We start from the raw sequence: 22,450 nt of genomic DNA on the forward strand, positions 1-22,450 counted from the left end.
TATGACTCTGCCATTGAGTAGCCATGGCTTTTCTAAGAATTCGAAGGGTCGCATGCTTCAATGCCATTCTGTATGTATATGAGAAATACGCAGGCTCTGTACAACCGGTTGTCGCGGCTAGCGATGTGTAGCAAAGAGGCGGTCGTTCATTGTCAACGAGTTCTGTTGGCGTGTGAAAAAAAGCAGCGTGGTTACCGCGGTAGTTGCCAGTGGTATCCATTAACTTACTGTTAGGCCGCGAAGGCAACAACCCTCGAGTTTTTGCATGAGATTCCGAGAGAGAGAAAAAAGTCTCAGATTCGGAGAAATACAGTATCACTCCAGAGATTTCTGTGGCAAACACCTCAGCTTTCTTCTTCAAACAGCATCACCTAACCTAACCGTATATATAGCCTATCATGACAATATATTTGAAACGCATGTAGAGAAATAACCTCCTCGCGAAAAATTTACATGTAAATAGCCGTAACTAGACGCGAGAAGATATGAAATATCCTCTGAAATCAATGGTGTACTCTGCCATATCTTGAGGTGTATCACATTCTTACTTGATTTCCGTACATAACATTAAAATTAAGATATCGTTTACTTCAGTCTTTATTTTTAACGAATTAACAACTGCTGTCGGCCACGTTATTTACGCATTTATTACAAAAACGTGTTATCCTCTTTCATTTCAAATTTTCTTCATAAAACAGCAGTCGATGGGTATTACTAATCAACTCCAACATCGCCTTTGAATGTCAACGAGAGAGCTCGCAAATGCACAAAGTTAAAAAACTATACCCTACCGAAGATGATCTATCGCATTTTGTTGCAAACGTTTCAGTTTTCTTATTCAAACAGCGACACGTATTGTAACTTAACCGTACTATACGTATGATGAAAAAACACTTCAAGCGCTAATAGAGAAACGATACCTTTCTCGCTATAAATTTTCACAATAGCCTTTTCCGTAATTTAACCAGGCGCGACAAAATATAAACTAACCTCTGAAATCAATGAAGCACTCTACCATATCTCGAGGTGTATCCCATTCTTAGTCAACTGCAGTATTTTGCCTCAAATTTAAGCGGTTGTTTAGTCAGCCTTAATTTTTAACGAGTTACCAACCGTTATTGGACACGTTATTTACGCATTTATTACGAAAATATGTGCTCTTTCATTTCGAATTTTCTTTACGGAACAGCTGTCAACGGATATTACTAATCGAATCCGACATCGCCTTCGAAAGTTGACGAGAGAAATCGCTCATGCACATAGCGAGGAAACAATGCCAAAGGTAATCCATCGCATACAATATCATCGCCGGGCTGCATAAATATCGGTAACGGAAAAATTTGCGCGAGCTTACTCGCTCATAATAATGGATGCGCTCGCTGTAACCAAAGGATGATACACAGTTTAATATAGGAATTTTGAAGGGACAGAAAAGAGTCATCGCTATAACGGAGTTCTCGTTATATGCCGTACTCGCTATAGCGGACTTCTACTGTATGTAGAACCTATTGATGCATATCTGAAAACTTGAAAAATGTCATCATAATATCGAAAGGAACACTTTTTATATTCATTTTTGTATGAACACACTGTATATATTTACGGGTATACAAGAAAAACGGTAATAACTTAATGCTATTGATGAATTTCTACTATATCACTAATAATACAAATAAATCAAGTAACATATTTTTCTGTTGAGTATTTACATCTGCCGCATGCTACTGTACCCATTCCAAAAGTGCACGTTGCGCTGAATAATTACCCACTGGCTGGCTGACGTTATGAAACTATTTCCCAGTTAAGGGGTTAAGCATCAGGTACAACCAGCTGCTGCTAGACGTACGTCTCAACTGCTGGCTTTGGCCAGCTTCCGCAGCTAGCGGTATACAGTAAATAAAGACCTGGATGCTGAGGGACAAGTTTTTTGCGTCGTCGTACGGCCATTCCGCCCTCGAGTTTTTTGTGCAAATACCTCACAATTTCTTCAACTTCTGGTAAACATCCGTATAACTGGCCACTGAATCCAACTTTGTTGAGTACACATTTTTTAAGCTATGGTTGTCTTTACGCTAATGTCGAACACTGACTTTAGTTATGCCGTATTTTCTTGCGGCTGCACAAATATTCTTCAAATGCACATGTTTCATAACCATGAACTTACAATTTGCATCATAATATAGAAGAGAACCCACTGAAAATTTCCTGGTAATACCTGTCCCACGTGTGTCTACAATCATCACTCATGAAAATATTTCTTCTGTCTATAAAACAGTTACTTTTACGAAGCAACGGGTACAGTACGCGCTAAACTGTCACTAAGTAATCATGGCCTTTCTAAGAATTCAAAGGATCGCACCCTTGCTACTAAAATTTGAATGACATTTCCTCCACGCCTGGAGCTTGGAAGAAGGCCTACGTTATAGTCTACCTTGCAATTTGCTCAAGAGAGTAGTCCTAAAGTTTTGATGCCATTCTGCAGAAATGAGAAACATTTTTGTAGAGGCTAGTATGGCAACTATTTTTTTCTCGCGAACAGGAGAAAACACGGAAAATCTAAGATATGCATTTGGAAATATAGGGCATATACTTATGCATAGTAACTGAAGACAAATTCTGACTTCAGGATTCTCGTAGGAAAGTGACAGAACACCGGCTATTAGTAAACGCTGTTTTATTATGGTATAGACAGCAAATACACAGGACTATGTACAAAGGACAGGTCTATACTGGTTACAGACCTTTGAAATAATCACCCAAGGTTTCCACTGTGCATTGCCAGCGGTGGGGCAGACGCTGAATACCATTCGCTGCATGTGTATCGCTAACGTGACACACCTCTCTCCGAAATGCTGTTACGATGTCCTCTTTGTTAGCAGAACGTTGTCCAGCTAATGGCTTCGTGACTTTGGGGATTAGGATCATAGTCGTGTTATTTTAATACATGATCGTTGCTCCTGTTTGTTGACTTCCATTTTGTGACGCTGCCACTCACACACTGAACTTGGCGGCATGCTTAGACCCACACTGTTTACATACACCATCTAGTGTCATCATATGCAAGTACATACAGTTCGGTTCCAAATGCATATCTTAGATTTTCCATGTTGTCTCCAGTTCGCGAGGAAAAAAGTAGTTGCCATGGCTTATGATTTGACCTGCGTATATAATAAAGACATGGACACTGAAGGTCTATTTTAGTGCACACGGAGGGTGATGGGTAGCAGTGATTACCATAGTCTTCATTACTGTTTGGTGGCGAACACAAGACGACCCTTGATATTTCACGTGAGATTTTGATGGGGAAAGTTTTGGATTCAGAGAAATACAGTATGTGTGTTCCCTTCTTATTACCCCTCTCTTCTCTCCCTCATTCTTCTAGGCAGGTGAGGAAAAAGAAATACACATATAAAATAGTAACACCTCCCGCAGGTACTGCCACCTTGACGAAGGCAATATGGCATTGCTGGTGTTTTTGGAGGCTTGCGTGCTCAAATGACCCTTAGAACTATGCCAACGGGAGCTACGGCTCCTGGTAGGGCCACCCAAGCTGGACAGGTCTAAGGCAATGGGCCAGACTAAGAGCAGTACCCTGGTCGTCCAGGTTGGGGGTTGAGCGTGGGGTCAACGACCCTACCCCGGGAAAAAACTCGTTACAGAACCAAAGGACAAAGGAAACCGGGCAGATGTAATGGATAAACGACCCTGGCAACGGAAACGGCATATGAATTGGTACGTCACAACATGGAATGTGAGAACACTGAATAAACCTGGAGAATTATTGAACCTGAAGAACGAAATGAAGAAATATAACGTGATGGTGGCAGCAATACAAGAGGTAAAATGGAATGGAAGTGGAGTACGTGCAATTGGGACACACACCTTGTTCTATAGCTGTGGAAACAGGATACGGAGGTACAGGGTTCCTTGCTGATAATGCATATGAGTGTAATATTGAACTTTAAGCCCGTTAATGATAAATGTGTTCTATGAGTAAAAGCCTGCTTCTTCAATATACTGTATCTTTTATATACATATATGCACCAAAAAAAGATGCAGGGTCAGCAGAGGAGGATTTCCTTTATGAACAACTGGAACAAGAATTAGCACTATTGGCAAAGCATAATGTTAAAGTGGTTATGGGGGACTTTAACACCCAAGTGGGAAGAGAAATTGCTTACAGGAAATACAGCTAGTAAGGAGAGTTTGCATGATGTTTCGGACGATAATGGTATAAGGTTGATTGATTTTGCTATGAGTAATAACATGCTTATTAAAAGCATATGGATGCAAAGGAAAAATATAAGGAGAGTAACATGGAGCTTCCCTGATGGGATCACAGTCAAATTGATCACGTGCTTATAGATAGACGGCATGCTTCAGATATCTTGCAAGTGGATAGATGGGAGATAGTGATCATTATCTGTTAAGAGTCAAATAAAGACAAAGGACAGCCAACTACAGAGAGATCGAGAGTTGTTATACCCAGGTATGATTATGCCTAGTTAAGAAAGGATGAAAACATAGCACACCAGTATGCAATGGTTTAGACAAATAGCCTTAATGAAATGGAAGATTGGACAGAAGAGAGTATTGAAGTAAGATGGCAAACGGTTAAAGGTATAATATACAAAATGGCCAAAACTGTTTTGGGCAGAAAGAAACAATTGAGGATTCAGCATTGATTTGATGAAGATTGCAGGAAGAAGATTGAAGAAAGGAACGAGGCAAGAAGGAGAATGTTACAGAGAAGAACAAGAACTACCGTAGAAGAAAACAGAGAGAAGAGAAAGGAAGCGGACAAGGAATAAGAAAGAAAAAGAGAGAATTTGAGAAACAGTGGATTGAAGAATTAGAAGAGAGAAAGACTGCTCAGGAAACTAGACAGTTTTATATAAGGGTAAAATATATAAGGAAAGGATTTCAACCCAAAGCAGTTTTCTGTAAAGGAGGGAAATCTGATTGGAGGTAAAGATCAGATGTTAGATAGATGGGTGGAATATTTTAGTGAACTGCTGAATATGGAGTCAAGATTTGAAGGTGAGGTCGAAAATGTGCAGACAGAAGAGAGTGGGCAGGAACAAAGTAGAGAAGAGGTTCGACCTGGAATCAGTCAAGGAACGTACATTGCAAGAAGTTAAAGATGGAATGAATGCTCTTAAAAGACATAAGGCGCTTAGAGAAGACAACATTTTTTTTTTTTTGCTAGGGGCTTTACGTCGCACTGACACAGAGAGGTCTTATGGCGACGGACAACATTACTGCAGAAACGATAAAATATGGAGGTGAGAAACTAACAAGGTGGTTGCATGAAATTATGGTAGAGATATGGCAAAAGGGGAAAATGCCAGAGAAATGGAATATAGCAATACTCTGCCCTATACATATGAAACATGATAAAGCAGACTGTGGGAATTATAGAAGAATAGCACAGCTATGTACTGCTTATAAAATCTTAGCAAAAATCATAGCTGGAAGGCAGAGACCATACGTTGAAGAATATCTAGATTACCCGTACGGCTTCAGATTTAACAGATCAACTACGGACCAAATTTTTACTATCAGACAGATCCTTGAAAAATGTTACGAGTATAACACTGATGTTCATCAGCTGTTTATTGATTTTAAACAAGCATATAATAGTATCAGAAGGGATCAGTTATGGAAGGCAATGAAATGGGCAGGAATACCTAACACACTGACAAGATTGGTCCAAATGGCTCTAGTGACAACAGTATGTAAAGGTTGAGGGTACTTTATCTAAAGCTTTTGAAGTTAACCAAGGATTACAACAGAGTGATGTACTTTCCACCCTTCTGTTTAACAATGCCTTGGAGAGGGTAATGCGAATAATACAAGGGAGCAACCTGGGTGGAACATTGTTTAATCGAGTGACACAAGACCTTGCATATGCAGATGATATTGATTTGCTATCCAGGAAGAAACTGGATCTGGAACAGAAGTTGAGAAAACTAGAAAAATAAGGGGCTGAGATGGGACTGATGATTAATCAATCAAAAACTAAGTACATGCTAATGTCTAGGTAAAAGTATAATGAAGCAGAAAAATGGGAAAGAATATGAACACCGCAAAAGCTTTAAATATCTAGGGTCAATGGTAGCCGAAAACAATGATATGAAGAAAGAAATACATGCTAGGATAGCAGCTTGTAATAGGAGTTACTTTGCCTTAGGCAAGGTGTATATAAAGCAAGGAGTCTTATTAAGAATCTGAAGCTGACTGTTTACCGCACGGTAGAGAGACCTGCGGTGATGTATGGTGCGGAGACTTGACTATGACACAAGGTGATGAGATGCTACGGAGATGGGAAAGGAAGATACTTAGGAAAGTCTATGGACCAATAAAGGATGGTGGACTCTGGCGAATCAGAAACAATAAGGAAATCAGAGAGCTGTATAATAAACTAGATATATAGTAGAACCTTGATAATTCGAAATCGGTTAATTCAAAATCCCGCCTAATTCGAAGAAGCTCTCGTTCCCGGAAACATGAGATACAGTTTTGCATGTTATTTCAATTGTTTAATTCGAAATACGGATAATTCGTAATTCGAAGTACAATTCAGACTTTTAATTCGAAACTGCCTTTACATTTTAAAACAATAGTATGTTACAGAGTGATTTCAACTCAAAATTTATCCGCTCCGCGTCATAATAGAACGCGCGTTCCGGAACGTGGAGGGTAGCTTTCCGCACTTACACTCACTTCGGTGGGTCAACAGTGCGCTTCATGATTGCTAAGTTGAATGAAATCGGAATTCTTGTTTGTTCAACCTTTTAAGGAACGCCATAATATCACGCAACATGCAGTGTGCGGGAAAACAGAATCCGCGAACACTGGCGATTCCGACAGTTGACGAAAAACGTGGCAAATATAATAAATTCGTAGGCACCGAACAATACTGACATTGCCGGTGAAACTGCATTGCTTTATTTCAATGCGAGCCCAAACGGTCTTATTGTTTTAAAGGAGAAATTGCCAGCCAGGAAATCGTAGTGTGAGTGATGGGGGTCATAGTAGTGCGTTGCAATGCACATGGAAGCGAGATACCTTATTCCCTCGTCATAGGAAACTTCGATAAGACGATGTTTTAAGAGCGTCCGGCACTTTCCATGCCAGTACAAAGCATCTATAATAAAAATGCAAACAGTAAAGAAATCCAAAACATAATGCATTTGCACAGGGGAACCGGCATAATTTATCCTCGTCTTTGAATTGTGCGAATTTTTTTCTTTCGTTGCGTGAGGTTATGTTTGTCAGTGATTTATCCAAGTGCATTATTTGAACATTGTAAAGGCACCTTGTTGGATACATTTCGGAAATAGTTTTTTCCATAGCATTTGAAAGGTTTAAACTGTGAATCAAGGTGATGGCATGTATTAATGGGTCTTAGAATACTTCATGACGCGGCAAGTGTTTACATTTCTGCAGTACGAGAGAAGTGCCATGGCGGGAAATCGTACAAGGATAGTCATAGGAAAGTTCGATTTTAAGGGCATCGAGTACTTTCTGTGTAAATACAAGGCATCTAAAATGCATACAGTATAGTAATCCAATTAATAAAGCACTTGCACATGGGAGCGAGCATAGATTTCTCCTCGTCTTTGAATCGTGCTTTTTTTTTTCTTTCTTTTGTTGCGTGAGGTTATGTTTACCAGTGAGATATCCGAATGTATTATTTGAATACTGTAAATGCACCTTCTTGGATACATTTTGGAAATAGTTCTTTTTTCATGGCATTTGAAAGGTATAAACTGTGAATCAAGGTTAAATGCATGCAGTAACGGGCCTTAGAATATTTTGTAACGCGGCAAGGGTTGGTACTTCTGAATTGCGAATTGGCGGTTAATTCGAAATCACGTAATTCGAAGTCCGATTTTTGAGTCCCAACGACTTCGAATTAACGAGGTTTTACTGTAGTAGCACAAATAAAGAGTAGTAAGACTGCGATGGTTGGGACACGTAGAAAGAATGACAGAACAGGACAGTAAAGAAAGTCTTGGATGGGAAACCAGAAGGATGTCGCATGAGGGGAAGACCGAGGATTGGATTAGATTAGATCCTTCTTGGAGGAGGATTTGAGACGGATAGGAGTTAGAAGATGGAGAACCAGAACAGTCAACAGAGAACAGTGGGTGGAGATTGTCCAGGAGGTTAAGGCCCTACTGGGGCTGTAGCGTAAAGAAGTAAGTAAAATAGTAACATGTAAACTACAATTATACGAAGCATTAACTCTGAGAACATAACCTGCCATTCCCGAGAGAAATGATAATTCAGAAGAAACTTACCTGTTTCTCTTGGGAACAGATTTTCTGGGATACTTAGGATTTCTTGGGGGCCGAAACGTTTTAGGACGTCTGAAATGGACAGAAGTCCTAATCTTACGGACTCGGGATCCATGTTCACCTTTAATAATCTGGAACAAGAAAAGAATAAAGCTTATTTACAAATGATTATATTTACATATCACAAAACTAAAAACTGTCTTTCTTAGTGAATTCACATAAAAAGGAAAAAGCATAACATTAATCTACTATAAGCAATACACAATCAGTTATGTGTAAATATAGGACTTTTCATGATTTCTCAAAGAGATTCCCACACATAAATCATCATTTGTGTATAAATGTGAATTTACTGATAAGCTGAGAAAAATATTTGCAATTCAATCTGCAATGAAGTGTCCTGCACATATAAGCCATTTAACAAATATTTTTCTTCTGAATCTTATCACCATGCACTAAAGCAGGGCCTCTCAAACGCCCAAAATCTCACGCGTGCAAATCGAGGCGCAAGAGCTCCGTGCACTGTGCATCGGTCCCGCTCGGCTCGGACCAACGCTTCATCTCTGGGCTACACGACTAAGCTCTACTCAACTCAGATTTGGAGCATTACGGAGCAAGTGAGAAAGAGGGAGACGGGAGCGAGCGAGACAGGCGTGGGGAAAGAGAGAGACAGCGCTATTGCTCCAGATTGAGGAGTGGGGGTCTGCACTCTGGTCAACCAAGCGAAGTCATCTTTTGCACCGTGCACAGTGCATGCACCCTGAGAGGCCCTGCACTAAAGCCTTGTCACTGCAACCATTCTCCTCTCTCCCCTGCCACTCCCTTCACTTCTTTTAGTTCCTGTACTTCACGTTATTCAGGTCTTCGAAATATGATTTTCTGGGTCTTCCTCTGCCTCTTTTTCCAGCACCATTCTTCTAAAACGTTTTAAAAGAGGTCAATGAAAACTGGACACTCAGAGAGACAGAAAAAGGAAAATAAAACTTGTAGGCCAACCGCTGAGACAAGATAGGTTACTTTGCCTTGATTTCTTATCAGTTTAGCTCGTTCTGGTGAACCTCCATGTCTTCTCCCTGTCTCTAGACAAGCTCCCTTCTTTTTCCCAACTGTTTCGCTTTCATATACATAAAATAATACAGTCCAAACGAAGAACTTTGCAAAAGCCTTCCTCGTTTCAATGCTGATGTGCCTGCTAGTTGAAATGTCTTTCTTGGTTTGGAAGGCCTGTTTAGCCAATGCTATCAATTTATTTATTTTTGAAGCAAGTCTTCAATGACAATGCTTCCCACGAAAGAGGATGTATTTGTTCTATTAGATTTTCCTAGCTTTATATTTGCAGTAATTCGCTGGGTATCCTTGTTCACCTGTATTATCTTTGTTTTCTGAGCACTGATCTGTAGTTTATATGGTTCGAATGCATCTAACCGGGCAAGTTGGCCGTGCGCGTAGAGGCGTGCGACTGTGAGCTTGCATCCGGGAGATAGTAGGTTCGAATCCCACTATCGGCAGCCCTGAAAATGGTTTTTCGTGGTTTCCCATTTTCACACCAGGCAAATGCTGGGGCTGTACCTTAATTAAGGCCACGGCCGATTCCTTCCAACTCCTAGGCCTTTCCTATCCCATCGTCGCCATAAGACCTATCTGTGTCGGTGCGACGTAAAGCCCCCTAGCAAAAAAAAAAAAAAAAAAGCGAATGCATCTGCCAGCACTTTTAACATCCTACTTATGTTCTTAACCAAATCTGCAAACAGTGCCATGTCACCGGCTACTCTGATGCAGTGGATACAAGTGATATGGGTGTGCATTTAGGCTCCAAGGTAAGAAAACTTTTGACAGGTACTATTATGAAGTGTATGATTTTTCAATACATTGAAAACATGCTAAAGTAAAGAAACAACAATTTAAGACAAATTCACGACATTCAGTTGCCGCCTAAGGTACAAAAAAAAGTCTTTCGGGTCTTCCGCATAAGCATATATAAAACACTCCTGAGTAATGTGCCGAACATTGTAACAACTCCACATTCACACAGTGAAAAAAATTCAAAATTATGGTGAGGTTATGTAGAAAATCAAATTGTGCTGCCATGTAGTCTTTCAATATTACAAAAGCAAATGGGAGGGGAAAGAGATAGGAAAAGTTAAGAAAGGGTAATGCTAATTATACCCTCAACTCATTTAGTAGTCTGAAATAAAGCAGTTTTCACAGGATGGAGTAACAGCTAATCGAGTTCATACTCAAGCGAAGAAAAAATGGAATGCAGATTTCTTGTGACACTAAAATTTTAACCTGGAGAAATAGCCAAGAACCTAGATATTGTGGGACAATTCAGAGGCCAGCAGTGATGCAGTATTGCAAAAGAAAAGCAGACTTAGCAAACTGAACTGCAAGCACTTCACTATAAACAAAAGCAGTGTATATTCCCATCTTAGTTTTGCATCTGTAGCACAGCCCCGATTGTCATTTAACCCTTTCACTCCGATCGACTGTTTAGCAGTCGAGAGGGAGCTGTGCTGGGCACCCAGTAGACTGCTGTAACAGTCGTGCTGGAGCTGTGCCTCATAGCCGGTCGACTGCTGTAAAAGTGGCATGTCTTTCATCTGTTTTCCATTTCGCTATGATAGACTGCCGAGGAAGTTTGGTTTTGGAGTCTCTCATGGCTGACAAGGGAGTCTATAGTTATCGCCATGACCACCAGATGACAAGAGTAACCAGTTCGAAGATGGAAGCAATGTGCCCGGTATGCTATTATCTCCGCGCCTAGTTGCTCCCCTGTGCTGACGTATTTATGCTTTTCGATTTAGCTTTCAATCGCTTATAAATTGTGAAAGACCTGATGATTGAGGAAATATATGTTGCGGTGGAAGCTCTTGCCCTCATATTGACTTTGAAGAAGACTATGATACTGATTTATCATCCGATTCTGGTGATGGAACGACTTCAATCATGCCTACTTCAGTTACTGCGTTGTCTACAAGGTCGGTATACTATGACGATTCGACTGAAGATAGCGAGGATGAAGACCAGGCGTCTGAACCACCAAGCAGAAAACTAAATTGGAAAAAGACTAACCTGAATCCGAAGAAAATTTCGACACAGGTAATTCCTGACTGAAGTTTAGTGGACAATGCCAGAATGGTAAGTTGATGTGAACAAATACGAAACAAGAAATTGCACGAACATAGCACGCGAGAACGAGAGACTGACGATCGATATACACATCGTGATATAAAGGTGTCAGTAAACATTGCACATTCGCGCAAATTTATTGCATTAATAAACGTCGATATTTTGTTTAAAAGCGGCCAATGAGCGACGGACTTCCGCCACAGGCGTAAAAAAAAAAAGCTGAAATGGCGGGATTTGAAAACAAATGTTTGAAGTTCACCAAAAAAATAAGCTAAAATCGGGAGAAATAATCGGGAGGCAGGAATAGCTGTCGAAAATCGGGAGTGTCCCGCCTAAATTGGGAAAGTTCGCAGGTATATAATACCATCTGGAGAGAAATACTGTGTGGGTAAGACAGCCCTCGCACACCTAGGGATGGAGTGTGAGGAGGGCCTAACATGTAAAAATAACAGAAAACGACGTATATTAATGTTGGATCCATAGTTTTCGGGTCACTGAGATGAATTGTGACATTGCAGATGCCTTTTAAGTCTCCAACGGCATGGGGATGTGAGAAGTGGTGAAAAAGAAAATGTCCAAAAAGACAAGTCTATGGACGTGCGTGTTTTTTCAGCATAGCTATCAACCAAACTTGATACACATGAATTACAATCTGTAAAAATTACTGTGTGGTAGGACGACACACCTACAATTGGGGTTCAGGAGAGAGAACATTTTAAAAAAAATTTAAAACTACCTATTTTAGTGTGGAATTAATATTCTTCCGGATTGCTGAGAAGAACTGTGATATTCTGGACGCTATTCAAGTCCAAGTTAACCTCCATCAGCATGGGGGCCAGAAGGGGTGAAAAAGAAAATGTCCAAAATGAGAGATGAACGTAGAATCCACAGTTTTCGGCTTTGCTACGCTGATTGGTGACAGTTCCAATGAAAATAGTGACTTGTAAATACCAGCACATACAGTTATCACTTATATTTATTATTTATTTAAACTAAATTACTTCCTAGTAAATGTGGGCTGCCACAAGGACCAAGTTCTATGCAAAACAAAATAATCTAAAACTTTAAATGCACAACAATAACTCAAAACTACAAAATGGTTCGTAAAACATCAATTGCCACAACAAAGAAATCTACAAAAAAAAATCATTTCATACACAATTAACAGGTGATACAAAACCTAAAAGTAAACATTCAAAAAAGAACCTGGGCAGTGCATGGAGCAATTTCATATCAAGGAAAGTTATCTGACCTATCTGTAAGGGTACGAACATGCCGAGTGGATTACTCCTCACTCAGTGCTCATAGCAGTGCTCTTCACTCATCATTCAAAGGCGCACATACCGGGTAGGAGACCCTCGCTCTTTCTTCATTAATGAGGAAGTTTTCCATCCAGTTATGATTGTGCAGCATTCACGAGAAGATAGGGTTGTGTTCTTTAAATGTAATTTTGTTTCATGAAAATGTTCATACTCCTCTGTATACATAATAGTACTGGGCGAGTTGACCGTGCGGTTAGGAGCGCGCAGCTGTGAGCTTGCATCCGGGAGATAGTGGGTTCGAATCCCACTGTCGGAAGCCCTGAAGAGGGTTTTCCGCGGTTTCCCGTTTTCACACCAGGCAAATGCTGGGGCTGTACCTTAATTAAGGCCACAGACGCTATCCCACCGTCGCCATAAGACCTATCTGTGTCGGTGCGACGTAAAGCAAAATAGCATACATAATAGTTAAGTATAGTAGCAGAAGTGATGATGAACATATGATAGCAAGCACACTGTACTTGATTTCAAGTTCTGACAGAAGATACAGCGCACATCCAATTGGGTGAATTCCAGCATTTATACCAAGAAGTGAAGAAATGTCACGAGTATTAAAGAATGCCAATGCAGACATTTCAGTATACGACTCCTTGGCTAAATGACCAACGTTGATCCCTTCAGTTCAGTGAATCCCGGGTTCGATTCCCGGCCGGGTCGGAGATTTTATTGGCGACATTAATTCTTCTGGCTCGGGGACTGGTTATTTGCGTTTGTTCTCCTCTTCATACTCAGAGAACACACCATACTACAAACTACCACTGAAACACGCAATAGTAATTACATCCCTCCACATAAGGTTGACGTCAGGAAAGGCATCCATCCGTAAAACAGCGTCAGTCAACATGTGTGATACGGTTCGCATCCGCGGCCCCACAAGGTGTGGCAAAAAGCGGTAGAAAAAGAAGAAGAATGCAGACATTTCAATATTTGCTGAAAGGAAATGAAGGCAATATGAAACCACGGAAGTTCAGCAGCTATCATGTCAGTCATATTTGCATTGAAGAAGAACTGGTCATTACAATAACGTAAACAGTAGTAATATAATATTATTCTCCACTTCAATAAAGCAATCTGTACTTCATCGAAAGATTAAATTTACCGAGTATAAAGATAATATTCAACATGGATATTTTACCTTCAGTGAACGCAGGCCGATAATATTATGAGTAAGCGGCTGTAGCCTTGAGCCAGCCAATCACAGAACAGCGCTCAAGAAGCACATCGCTCCAAAATCAAACGGATTTGATTCTTGAGCGAGGAGCGGAGAGAAGAGGGATGAGTGAAGTGCCGGCATGAACGCTACTATTGAAATGTATGGGTTTGTTTTGCATCTCTCAGCTTCCTGTGTGAAGACACAGGAGTGATGAGCGCTGAGCGAGGAGTAATCCACTCGGCATGTTCGTACCCTTACGAATGCTGCAGAACAGCACGAGTCCTCTAGCACACTCATAAAATAAAGTTCTGCAACCACATGACTTTGTGCCTTAAAAGCTAACATGAGAGTTGATAGGATACACTGAGCTAAATGAAATAAATCAACTCACCTTTTTCTGGACTTTCAAAGCCTTCTGAACTGCAGGTTTGATAACCTTGCCTCCCTTCTGACTCTTGGGAGCAACCCCTCTGAGTGGTTTCTCAATTACTTTCTTCACAGCTCCCTTAACTGGTGCCTTTGCTGCAGGTTTTCCAGAAGGTTTGGCACCAGGTTTAGCAGCAGGCTTCCCACCTGCCTTCGCTGCAGGTTTGCCTGCTCCCTTGGCACCAGCCTTTGCTGCACCTGGCTTGGCAGCGGCAGCCTTTCCAGCACTGGGTTTGGCAGCAGCCTTACCTGTGGAAGGTTTGGCAGCAGCAGCCTTACCAGCCCCAGGTTTGCCTGCACCAGCTTTAGCTGCACTAGGTTTGGCAGCTGCAGGTTTTGCAGAACCAGGCTTTGCAGCAGAACTAGTTGCAGACTTGGCAGCTGCAGGTTTGGGAGCAGGGGTTTTAGCTGAAGGAGATTTGGCAGCAGATGCACCAGGTTTAGATGCTCCAGCAGCTGCAGGCTTGCTACCACCTGCTGGCGCACTTGCTGGTTTAGCTGCTGGTGCCTTGGGAGTTGCAGGCTTTGGAGTTTTAGATGTTGAAGCAGCAGGAGTACTTCCAGAAGCCGCAGGAGCTGATGTTGGTTTCTTTTCCGGCTTCTTCTCAGTCTTCTTTTCAGCAGGCTTAGCTATGAACAAGCAAACAAAAAATTTTAAATAGATCGCTATTTATGACAATGATTACTCTGAAATAAAACATAGCAACTTATTAGATCTACACTTTAAAAATCATTAACATGTCTGCAGAGCCAGAGTGTGATGTCTCAATCGATGATTAAATTTTCCGCAACTGAAGAAATTAAGAGTCTGTTAAGTACAAAATATTTTAGTTAACAAATGCAAGCAAAATTACTGAAAATCTATGAAGCACAAACAACAGTTGGAATCAAAAAGACGAGCTTGCAAGATGTTAATTTCTATATGCTCACAATAATCTCAGTGGTATTGATCAATGTTTATACTCCATTATTTGTCGTAAGCTTGGTCTCCTGTAAAACAGTGTAGTGTAATAGAGAATACAATACAAAGTAGTATAATAATATAAAGTGCTACTTTCGAAAGTACAAACGTAACACATTTCGTGGGAACTTTGAACAGCTGAGCTGCATTGCCAAGTCTCAAGTCAACTGATTTGAACGATGAACAATAACGTATAAATACAACTATGATACACCATATGCACAATAATACAGAGATGGTAACTTTCAAGAAAGGTATTAGTAATGCAGCCCATAGGGCACCGGGGAAGGAGGGGATCGTACATTTCTTTCTTTTTTTCTCTTTCCGAGATACCACTAAATTACACATCATTGAAAAAACAACAAACAACATACAATTCGACCCGATGTAACATATTCAAAGACTGGCATATAAACAGACAGTTTTATCGACAGCAGGAATATTGCAGGTTATAAATTTCATTTTCTTTGTCCGTATTGAAGATCTACTTGTCATACAAATTCTCATAATTTTGTTAATTACCACCTATTCAATACAATAAAAACGTAGTATAAACTTACATATTTATTAAGATGTTGATATGGTACATGTTTCGCTCCTTTTTTGTGAGCATCATCAGCCAATTATTTATTTACGAAGGTTATATAAGATCATGAAACAATTCTTTTGGATTAAGATTATGCCTATAAACCTGATTGACAAATCTTATAATATTTTATAAGTCACATAACAAAATTGTCTTTAACATATTTGTCTAAAATCTATCGAAGTCTAACATTTTCATCCTTTAAAATTATTTTAAAAAATAAAAAACTTTTGAGATCTGGCTAATTGTATTGATTCAATGTTGCTTAACTTGTATGATTGTCGTTAAAACTTTGTTAACTATATTGACAATTTTCTGCAGTTGATAATTGTCTATGTTATGGACATTTGACTTGTTCTCGTTGCTGAAGTAACATTTATACGAATGATATTGTCAATAGGAGAATATTGTTCGTGAACAAACTTGTTGATGAAACACTTTTTAATGTGATATAGAATTTAAAATGTTCTTGTATGTTCCAAAATGTTTTGTTGGTATATCTGTAATGAAAGATAAAAAATTATATGTTTATGGTTTTGATTATAATTCTGTATAACTTCTTATTGGAAGAATTGTCACTTTTCTTTCTGCTGCGTAATTGTTTAGTGTTACTCCTAGCCTCTTGAGAACTACTTGTTCTGTTTGCACTCCTTGTATTATATGAGCGAGTGTGGATGAGTTTACGTTTTGGCGTTGAGTGGGAAGGGGAAGTTAAGGTAGGCGGTGCATTGATAGCTGCAGTAGATTGTGGAGGGGATTGTCTAGGAGAAGTAAGGGGAGGAGTTGAGTTTGTTTGCGTCAATAAGCCATTAACTTTTGTCGGATTAAAATGTTTATAGAATTTATTTATATCAGATTTAAGCATTTGTATTAGTTCCGGTAATTGTACTAAGATGGGGTTCTTTATTTCAATTTCGTCATTTAGGTTTTTTTTGTTGTATTGCTGATCTAAATGAATGTATATGTTTTCCAATTCCGTCATTTCTTTTCCTTTTCCTACTCTTCTTAAAATGTTTAAATACCTTTCAATAGTTGTAAAACTGTGTCCAGTTTCTAGCATGTGTGCACCCATTGCAGAATGTTTCTTGTGTTTGGCTGCATTTACATGTTCGAGATATCTTATCATAAAGCTTCAGCCAGTTTGGCCAACGCATGAAAAATTGCATTCTGTGCACGCGAGCCTATATATTCCAGATCCTTGATATTGATTACTATTTATATTAACTTTATTGTGGTTGAAGAAATTATTTTGGTTCGTGTTTTGGGTTTTGAAGGCAATATTAATATCTCGTTTTTTGATGGTATTAGTGATTTGGTACATAGCTGGGTTAGTAAATGTAAAAGTTGCAAATTTGGATTTCTTACTTTTATCTGGTATAAGACTAGTGGCCAATATAATTTTCACCTTATTAATGATCTTGTTAACCATTTCTATTTTATAACCGTTATTGAGAGCCAGGTCCTTTATGAACGTAAGTTCTTTCTTTAAACTCTTACTTGTTAGTGGAATTTTTAGGGCTCTATAAACCAAACTAAAAAATACTGCCTGTTTGTGAGAATTGGGGTGTAGTGACTCTTTTTAATCGTTATTGGAGTAAAGGTCGGTTTTCTATAAATCTGGAAATCAAATTTATTTCCTGATCTCTTTACAATTATATCTAGAAAACTTAGCGAATTGTTCCTTTCATCTTCTTTAGTGAATTTTATGTTACTGTCTAATTTATTTAAGAAATCCAAAATATTATCACTATTATTCAGTTTACTGTCTATTATAACAAACGTGTCATCCACGTATCTCAGCCAAAGGTTTAGTCCATCTATGTTATTCAAAATTTTAACATGTTCCAAATGATCCATATAAATGTTAGCTAGTATCCTATCTGATGCAGGGTCACCCATTCCCAAGCACATTTGATGACATATCTTTTGATTAAATGTGAAGTAATTATTATTTAAAACAAATCTCAATACATTTATGAATTCTTCTATTTCACACCTACTTAATTTGCTATGACTGAATAAATTTAGAATTTTTTTCAAATGGAGCCTATTCAATAATACAGAAAGATCCTACAGTCAAAATTCACGGGAATCTAAAGAAATTACATGCAACTAATCTCATTATTAGACCCGTATTGAACTATGTCGGTGCAACGTAAATCAAATAAAAAATACTCTGTACGCAGCAGTAATCCTATCTAACGGAGATGAGGGGCAACAGAAGACACAAACCACATCACGACAAACAATGGTCAATGTAATGTTGTTGATGAATGTTATGAGCTTTCTATATTGTAGGCCTTCACATTTAGTTTTCTTTCGACTCTGTGATTTGTAAAATATTTTATACCATAAACTGTAGTTTCTTATTCTCCGACTTTACATACCAATTTTAATTAAATACTGTTTATCCATTTTCTCGTTACTCGGCGCTGATATGGACTTAGTAACAAAAATCCAAATTCATGAATATCCTTGTGATCATAGCCAGTACGGTAACAATGTATAAGACATGAATAATAGGAAATTTAATACTATATAACCTTAGTTATGTAGCATTAATCAATTACACCTGTAATAAGAAATATTTGAGAATTACATTTTAGGCCTTCCCCTAAACTACCATTTCACTCAGCGTGAATAAAATAATTTACTGCCTAGACTATAGCGACTTATTTCCTGACTTTGCATACCGATTTTCATCAAGATAGGACTACTAATAATATTTAAGAATTACATTTTAGGCCTTCCCCTAAACTACCATTTTTCTCAGCGTGAATACAATTATTGATAGCCTAGATTGTAGCAACTTATTCCAACTTTGCATACCCATTTTCTTTAAAATACGACCACCAATAACAAATAGTTGAGAATTCAATTTCAGACCTTCCCCTAAACTACCATTTCACTCAGCGTGAGCAAAATGATTTATAGCCTAGATTGTAGAGGCTCATCCCCCGACTTCACATACCGATTTTCATTAAATTCTCTTCAACCGTTTTCTCGTGATGCGTGTACATACAGACAGAAATTACGGAAAAGTAAAAAGTGCATTTTCTTGTTACTATGGACATGACCGATACAGAAATACCATTATTTTCAAATTCTGAGCAATGTACAGACAAAACTTATTTTATATACATAGATTGCAAACAATTTTTAGCCAAATTAAAAACTGTTATTTGGACTTTAAATGTGTTTTAGAATTAAGAGTTAATCCATTTTAACATTGCAAATCATATTGTCATAATTTTTAATGTGTATATTATTCTTGTTTTAAATACTGTTATCACTGAAATTAGATTTACATTCAATGTAAAGAAATTTGTAACAATAACCCAAAAATGTCAAACCTTGAGGCAATTGTATAGGCTGATGATGCTTGTGAATAAAAGTGAAACATGTCCCGGTAAATTAGTGTTGTAACATTACAACTTAGCAACACAAACTGTAATTTGTATTGAAAAGGTGGATCAAAATAACCAACAAATTGTTGGTATATCATCTAAAGAAATTGCTTTAAAAAATCGTCTTTCCTCTTTAATGAACTGGAGTGTCAGGAGCTGATAAATATGAATCCCAAGATACCGACAGCCAGAGCCATGCCCAAAGTCCATAAAGCTAATATACCTATGCGACCTATAATCAACTGCATGAATAGCCCAACGTTTAAGACTTGTAAATTTATACATCATTTTTTTAAAAACATTATAAATTTTACAATAATTCTACAATCAATAATTCAATAGAATTCTGTGATAAGCTTAATAAATTCGTACTGCAACCACATCATAAAATGTGTTCATATGATATAACTAACATGTACCCTTGCATACCGATCAATGAAACGATTAATATAATCAAACTAAATTTATTCAGTCATAGCAAATTAAGTAGGTGTGAAATAGAAGAATTCATAAATGTATTGAGATTTGTTTTAAATAATAATTACTTCACATTTAATCAAAAGATATATCAAATGTGCTTGGGAATGGGTGACCCTGCATCAGGTAGGATACTAGCTAACATTTATATGGATCATTTGGAACATATTAAAATTTTGAATAACATAGATGGACTAAACCTTTGGCTGAGATACGTGGATGACACGTTTGTTATAATAGACAGTAAACTAAATAATAGTGATAATATTTCGGATTTTTTAAATAAATTAGACAGTAACAAAATTCACTAAAGAAGATGAAAGGAACAAAGGAAATAAATTTGATTTCCAGATTTATAGAAAACCGACCTTTACTCCAATAACGATTAAAAACAAGTCACTCCACCCCAATTCTCACAAACAGGCAGTATTTTTGAGTTTGGTTTATAGAGCCCTAAAAATTCCACTAACAAGTAAGAGTTTAAAGAAAGAACTCAATTTCATAAAGGACCTGGCTCTCAATAACGGTTATAAAATAGAAATGGTTAACAAGATCATTAATAAGGTGAAAATAAAATTGGCCACTAGTCTTATACCAGATAAAAGTAAGAAATCCAAATTTGCAACTTTTACATTTACTAACCCAGCTATATTCCAAAACACTAATACCATCAAAAAACGAGATATTAATATTGCCTTCAAAACCCAAAACACGAACCAAAATATTTTCTTCAACCACAATAAAGTTAATATAAATAGTAATCAATATCAAGGATCTGGAATATATAGGCTCGCGTGCACAGAATGCAATTTTTCATACGTTGGCCAAACTGGCCGAAGCTTTATGATAAGATATCTCGAACATGTAAATGCAGCCAAACACAAGAAACATTCTGCAATGGGTGCACACATGCTAGAAACTGGACACAGTTTTACAACTATTGAAAGGGATTTAAACATTTTAATAGAGTAGGAAAAGGAAAAGAAATGACGGAATTGGAAAACATATACATTCATTTAGATCAGCAATACAACAAAAAAAACCTAAGTGACGAAATTGAAATAAAGAACCCCATCTTAGTACAATTACCGGAACTAATACAAATGCTTAAATCTGATATAAATAAACTCTATAAACATTTTAATCCGACAAAAGTTAATGGCTTATTGACGCCAACAAACTCAACTCCTCCCCTTACTTCTCCTAGACAATCCCCTCCACAATCTACTGCAGCTATCAATGCACCGCCTACCTTAACTTCCCCTTCCCACTCAACGCCAAAACGTAAACTCATCCACACTCACTCATAATACAAGGAGTGCAAACAGAACAACAAGTAGTTCTCAAGAGGCTAGGAGTAACATTAAACAATTACGCAGCAGAAAGAAAAGTAAGTGACAATTCTTCCAATAAGAAGTTATACAGAATTATAATCAAAACCATAAACATATAATTTTTTATCTTTCATTACAGATATACCAACAAAACATTTTGGAACATACGAGAACATTTTAAATTCTATATCACATAAAAAAGTGTTTCATCAACAAGTTTGTTCACGAACAATATTCTCCTATTGACAATATAAAATTAATGCCAATACATTCGTATAAATGTTACTCCAGCAACAACAAGAACAAGTCAAATGTCCATAACATAGACAATTATCAACTGCAGAAAATTGTCAATATAGTTAACAAAGTTTTAACGACAATCATACAAGTTAAGCAACATTGAATCAATACAATTAGCCAGATCTCAAAAGTTTTTTATTTTTTAAAATAATTTTAAAGGATGACACCAGATGAGTTTCGTCAATAAAATGAATGGGTGAAAACCATAACGGTATAAGTAACATTCTGGTCATTCAGAGAAAAAGACATTTAAACATCTTCAACACTCATATAAAGCATGGTATTTGTAGTTATACCACCCATCACTAGAGCGCAGAATATTACCGCTATCACTTGTATCCCCTCGTTGGTGAAAGGATACATCCTCCTGGAGTTACATCCTGCACTTAACTCATTTTTTAAAGAAATGTCACTTATACCGTTATGGTTTTCACCCATTCAAATGTTAGACTTTGATAGATTTTAGACAAATATGTTAAAGACAATTTTGTTATGTGACTTATAAAATATTATAAGATTTGTCAATCAGGTTTATAGGCATAATCTTAATCCAAAAGAATTGTGTCATGATCTTATATAACCTTAAGTAAATAATAATTGGCTGATGATGCTACGAAAAAGAAGCGAAACATGTACCATATCAACATCTTAATAAATATGTAAGTTTATACTACGTTTTTATTGTATTGAATAGGTGGTAATTAACAAAATTATAAGAATGTGTATCACAAGCAGGAATATTTTCGTGATGGATCGTCGTATTGTAAAAATAGGTGGAACAGGTACTGCTGGCAAATTGTAAGAAAATAGTACATAATCAGTTATGTGCATACTGAAGATTTTTCATGGATCTTCAAAGAGATTCCCACACACAAATCATCATCTCTGTACTACTTTCACAGTAACAAAACCAGCATTACAAAGAGTAAAGGGAATATGAGGGATTGTTTCAAGGAACATCACAACGACTAAATGAAAAGGCTGAAGGAAATACAGCAGAGGAAGAATGGACAGTGAGTAAGAATGAGATCAGTAAGGCTGCTGAAGAAAAC

The 22,450-nt window shown here is 37.9% G+C and overlaps 1 protein-coding gene across 1 annotated transcript in view; it reads right to left on the minus strand.

Moving 5' to 3' along the window:
- RpL23A (ribosomal protein L23A) overlaps positions 1 to 22,450 on the minus strand; it is an 87,328-nt gene that overhangs the window by 52,238 nt on the left and 12,640 nt on the right. The window contains exons 2-3 of the mRNA XM_067151747.2: positions 14,299 to 14,963; positions 8,310 to 8,437 (exon numbers count right to left, since the gene is read on the minus strand). Of these exons, the coding sequence (XP_067007848.1) occupies positions 8,310 to 8,437; positions 14,299 to 14,963 (793 nt within the window). The remainder of the gene's footprint in view (positions 1 to 8,309; positions 8,438 to 14,298; positions 14,964 to 22,450) is intronic.

The sequence above is a fragment of the Anabrus simplex genome, chromosome 7 (genome assembly GCF_040414725.1).
Source record: "Anabrus simplex isolate iqAnaSimp1 chromosome 7, ASM4041472v1, whole genome shotgun sequence".
In the NCBI taxonomy this organism is placed as follows: Eukaryota; Metazoa; Arthropoda; class Insecta; order Orthoptera; family Tettigoniidae; genus Anabrus; species Anabrus simplex.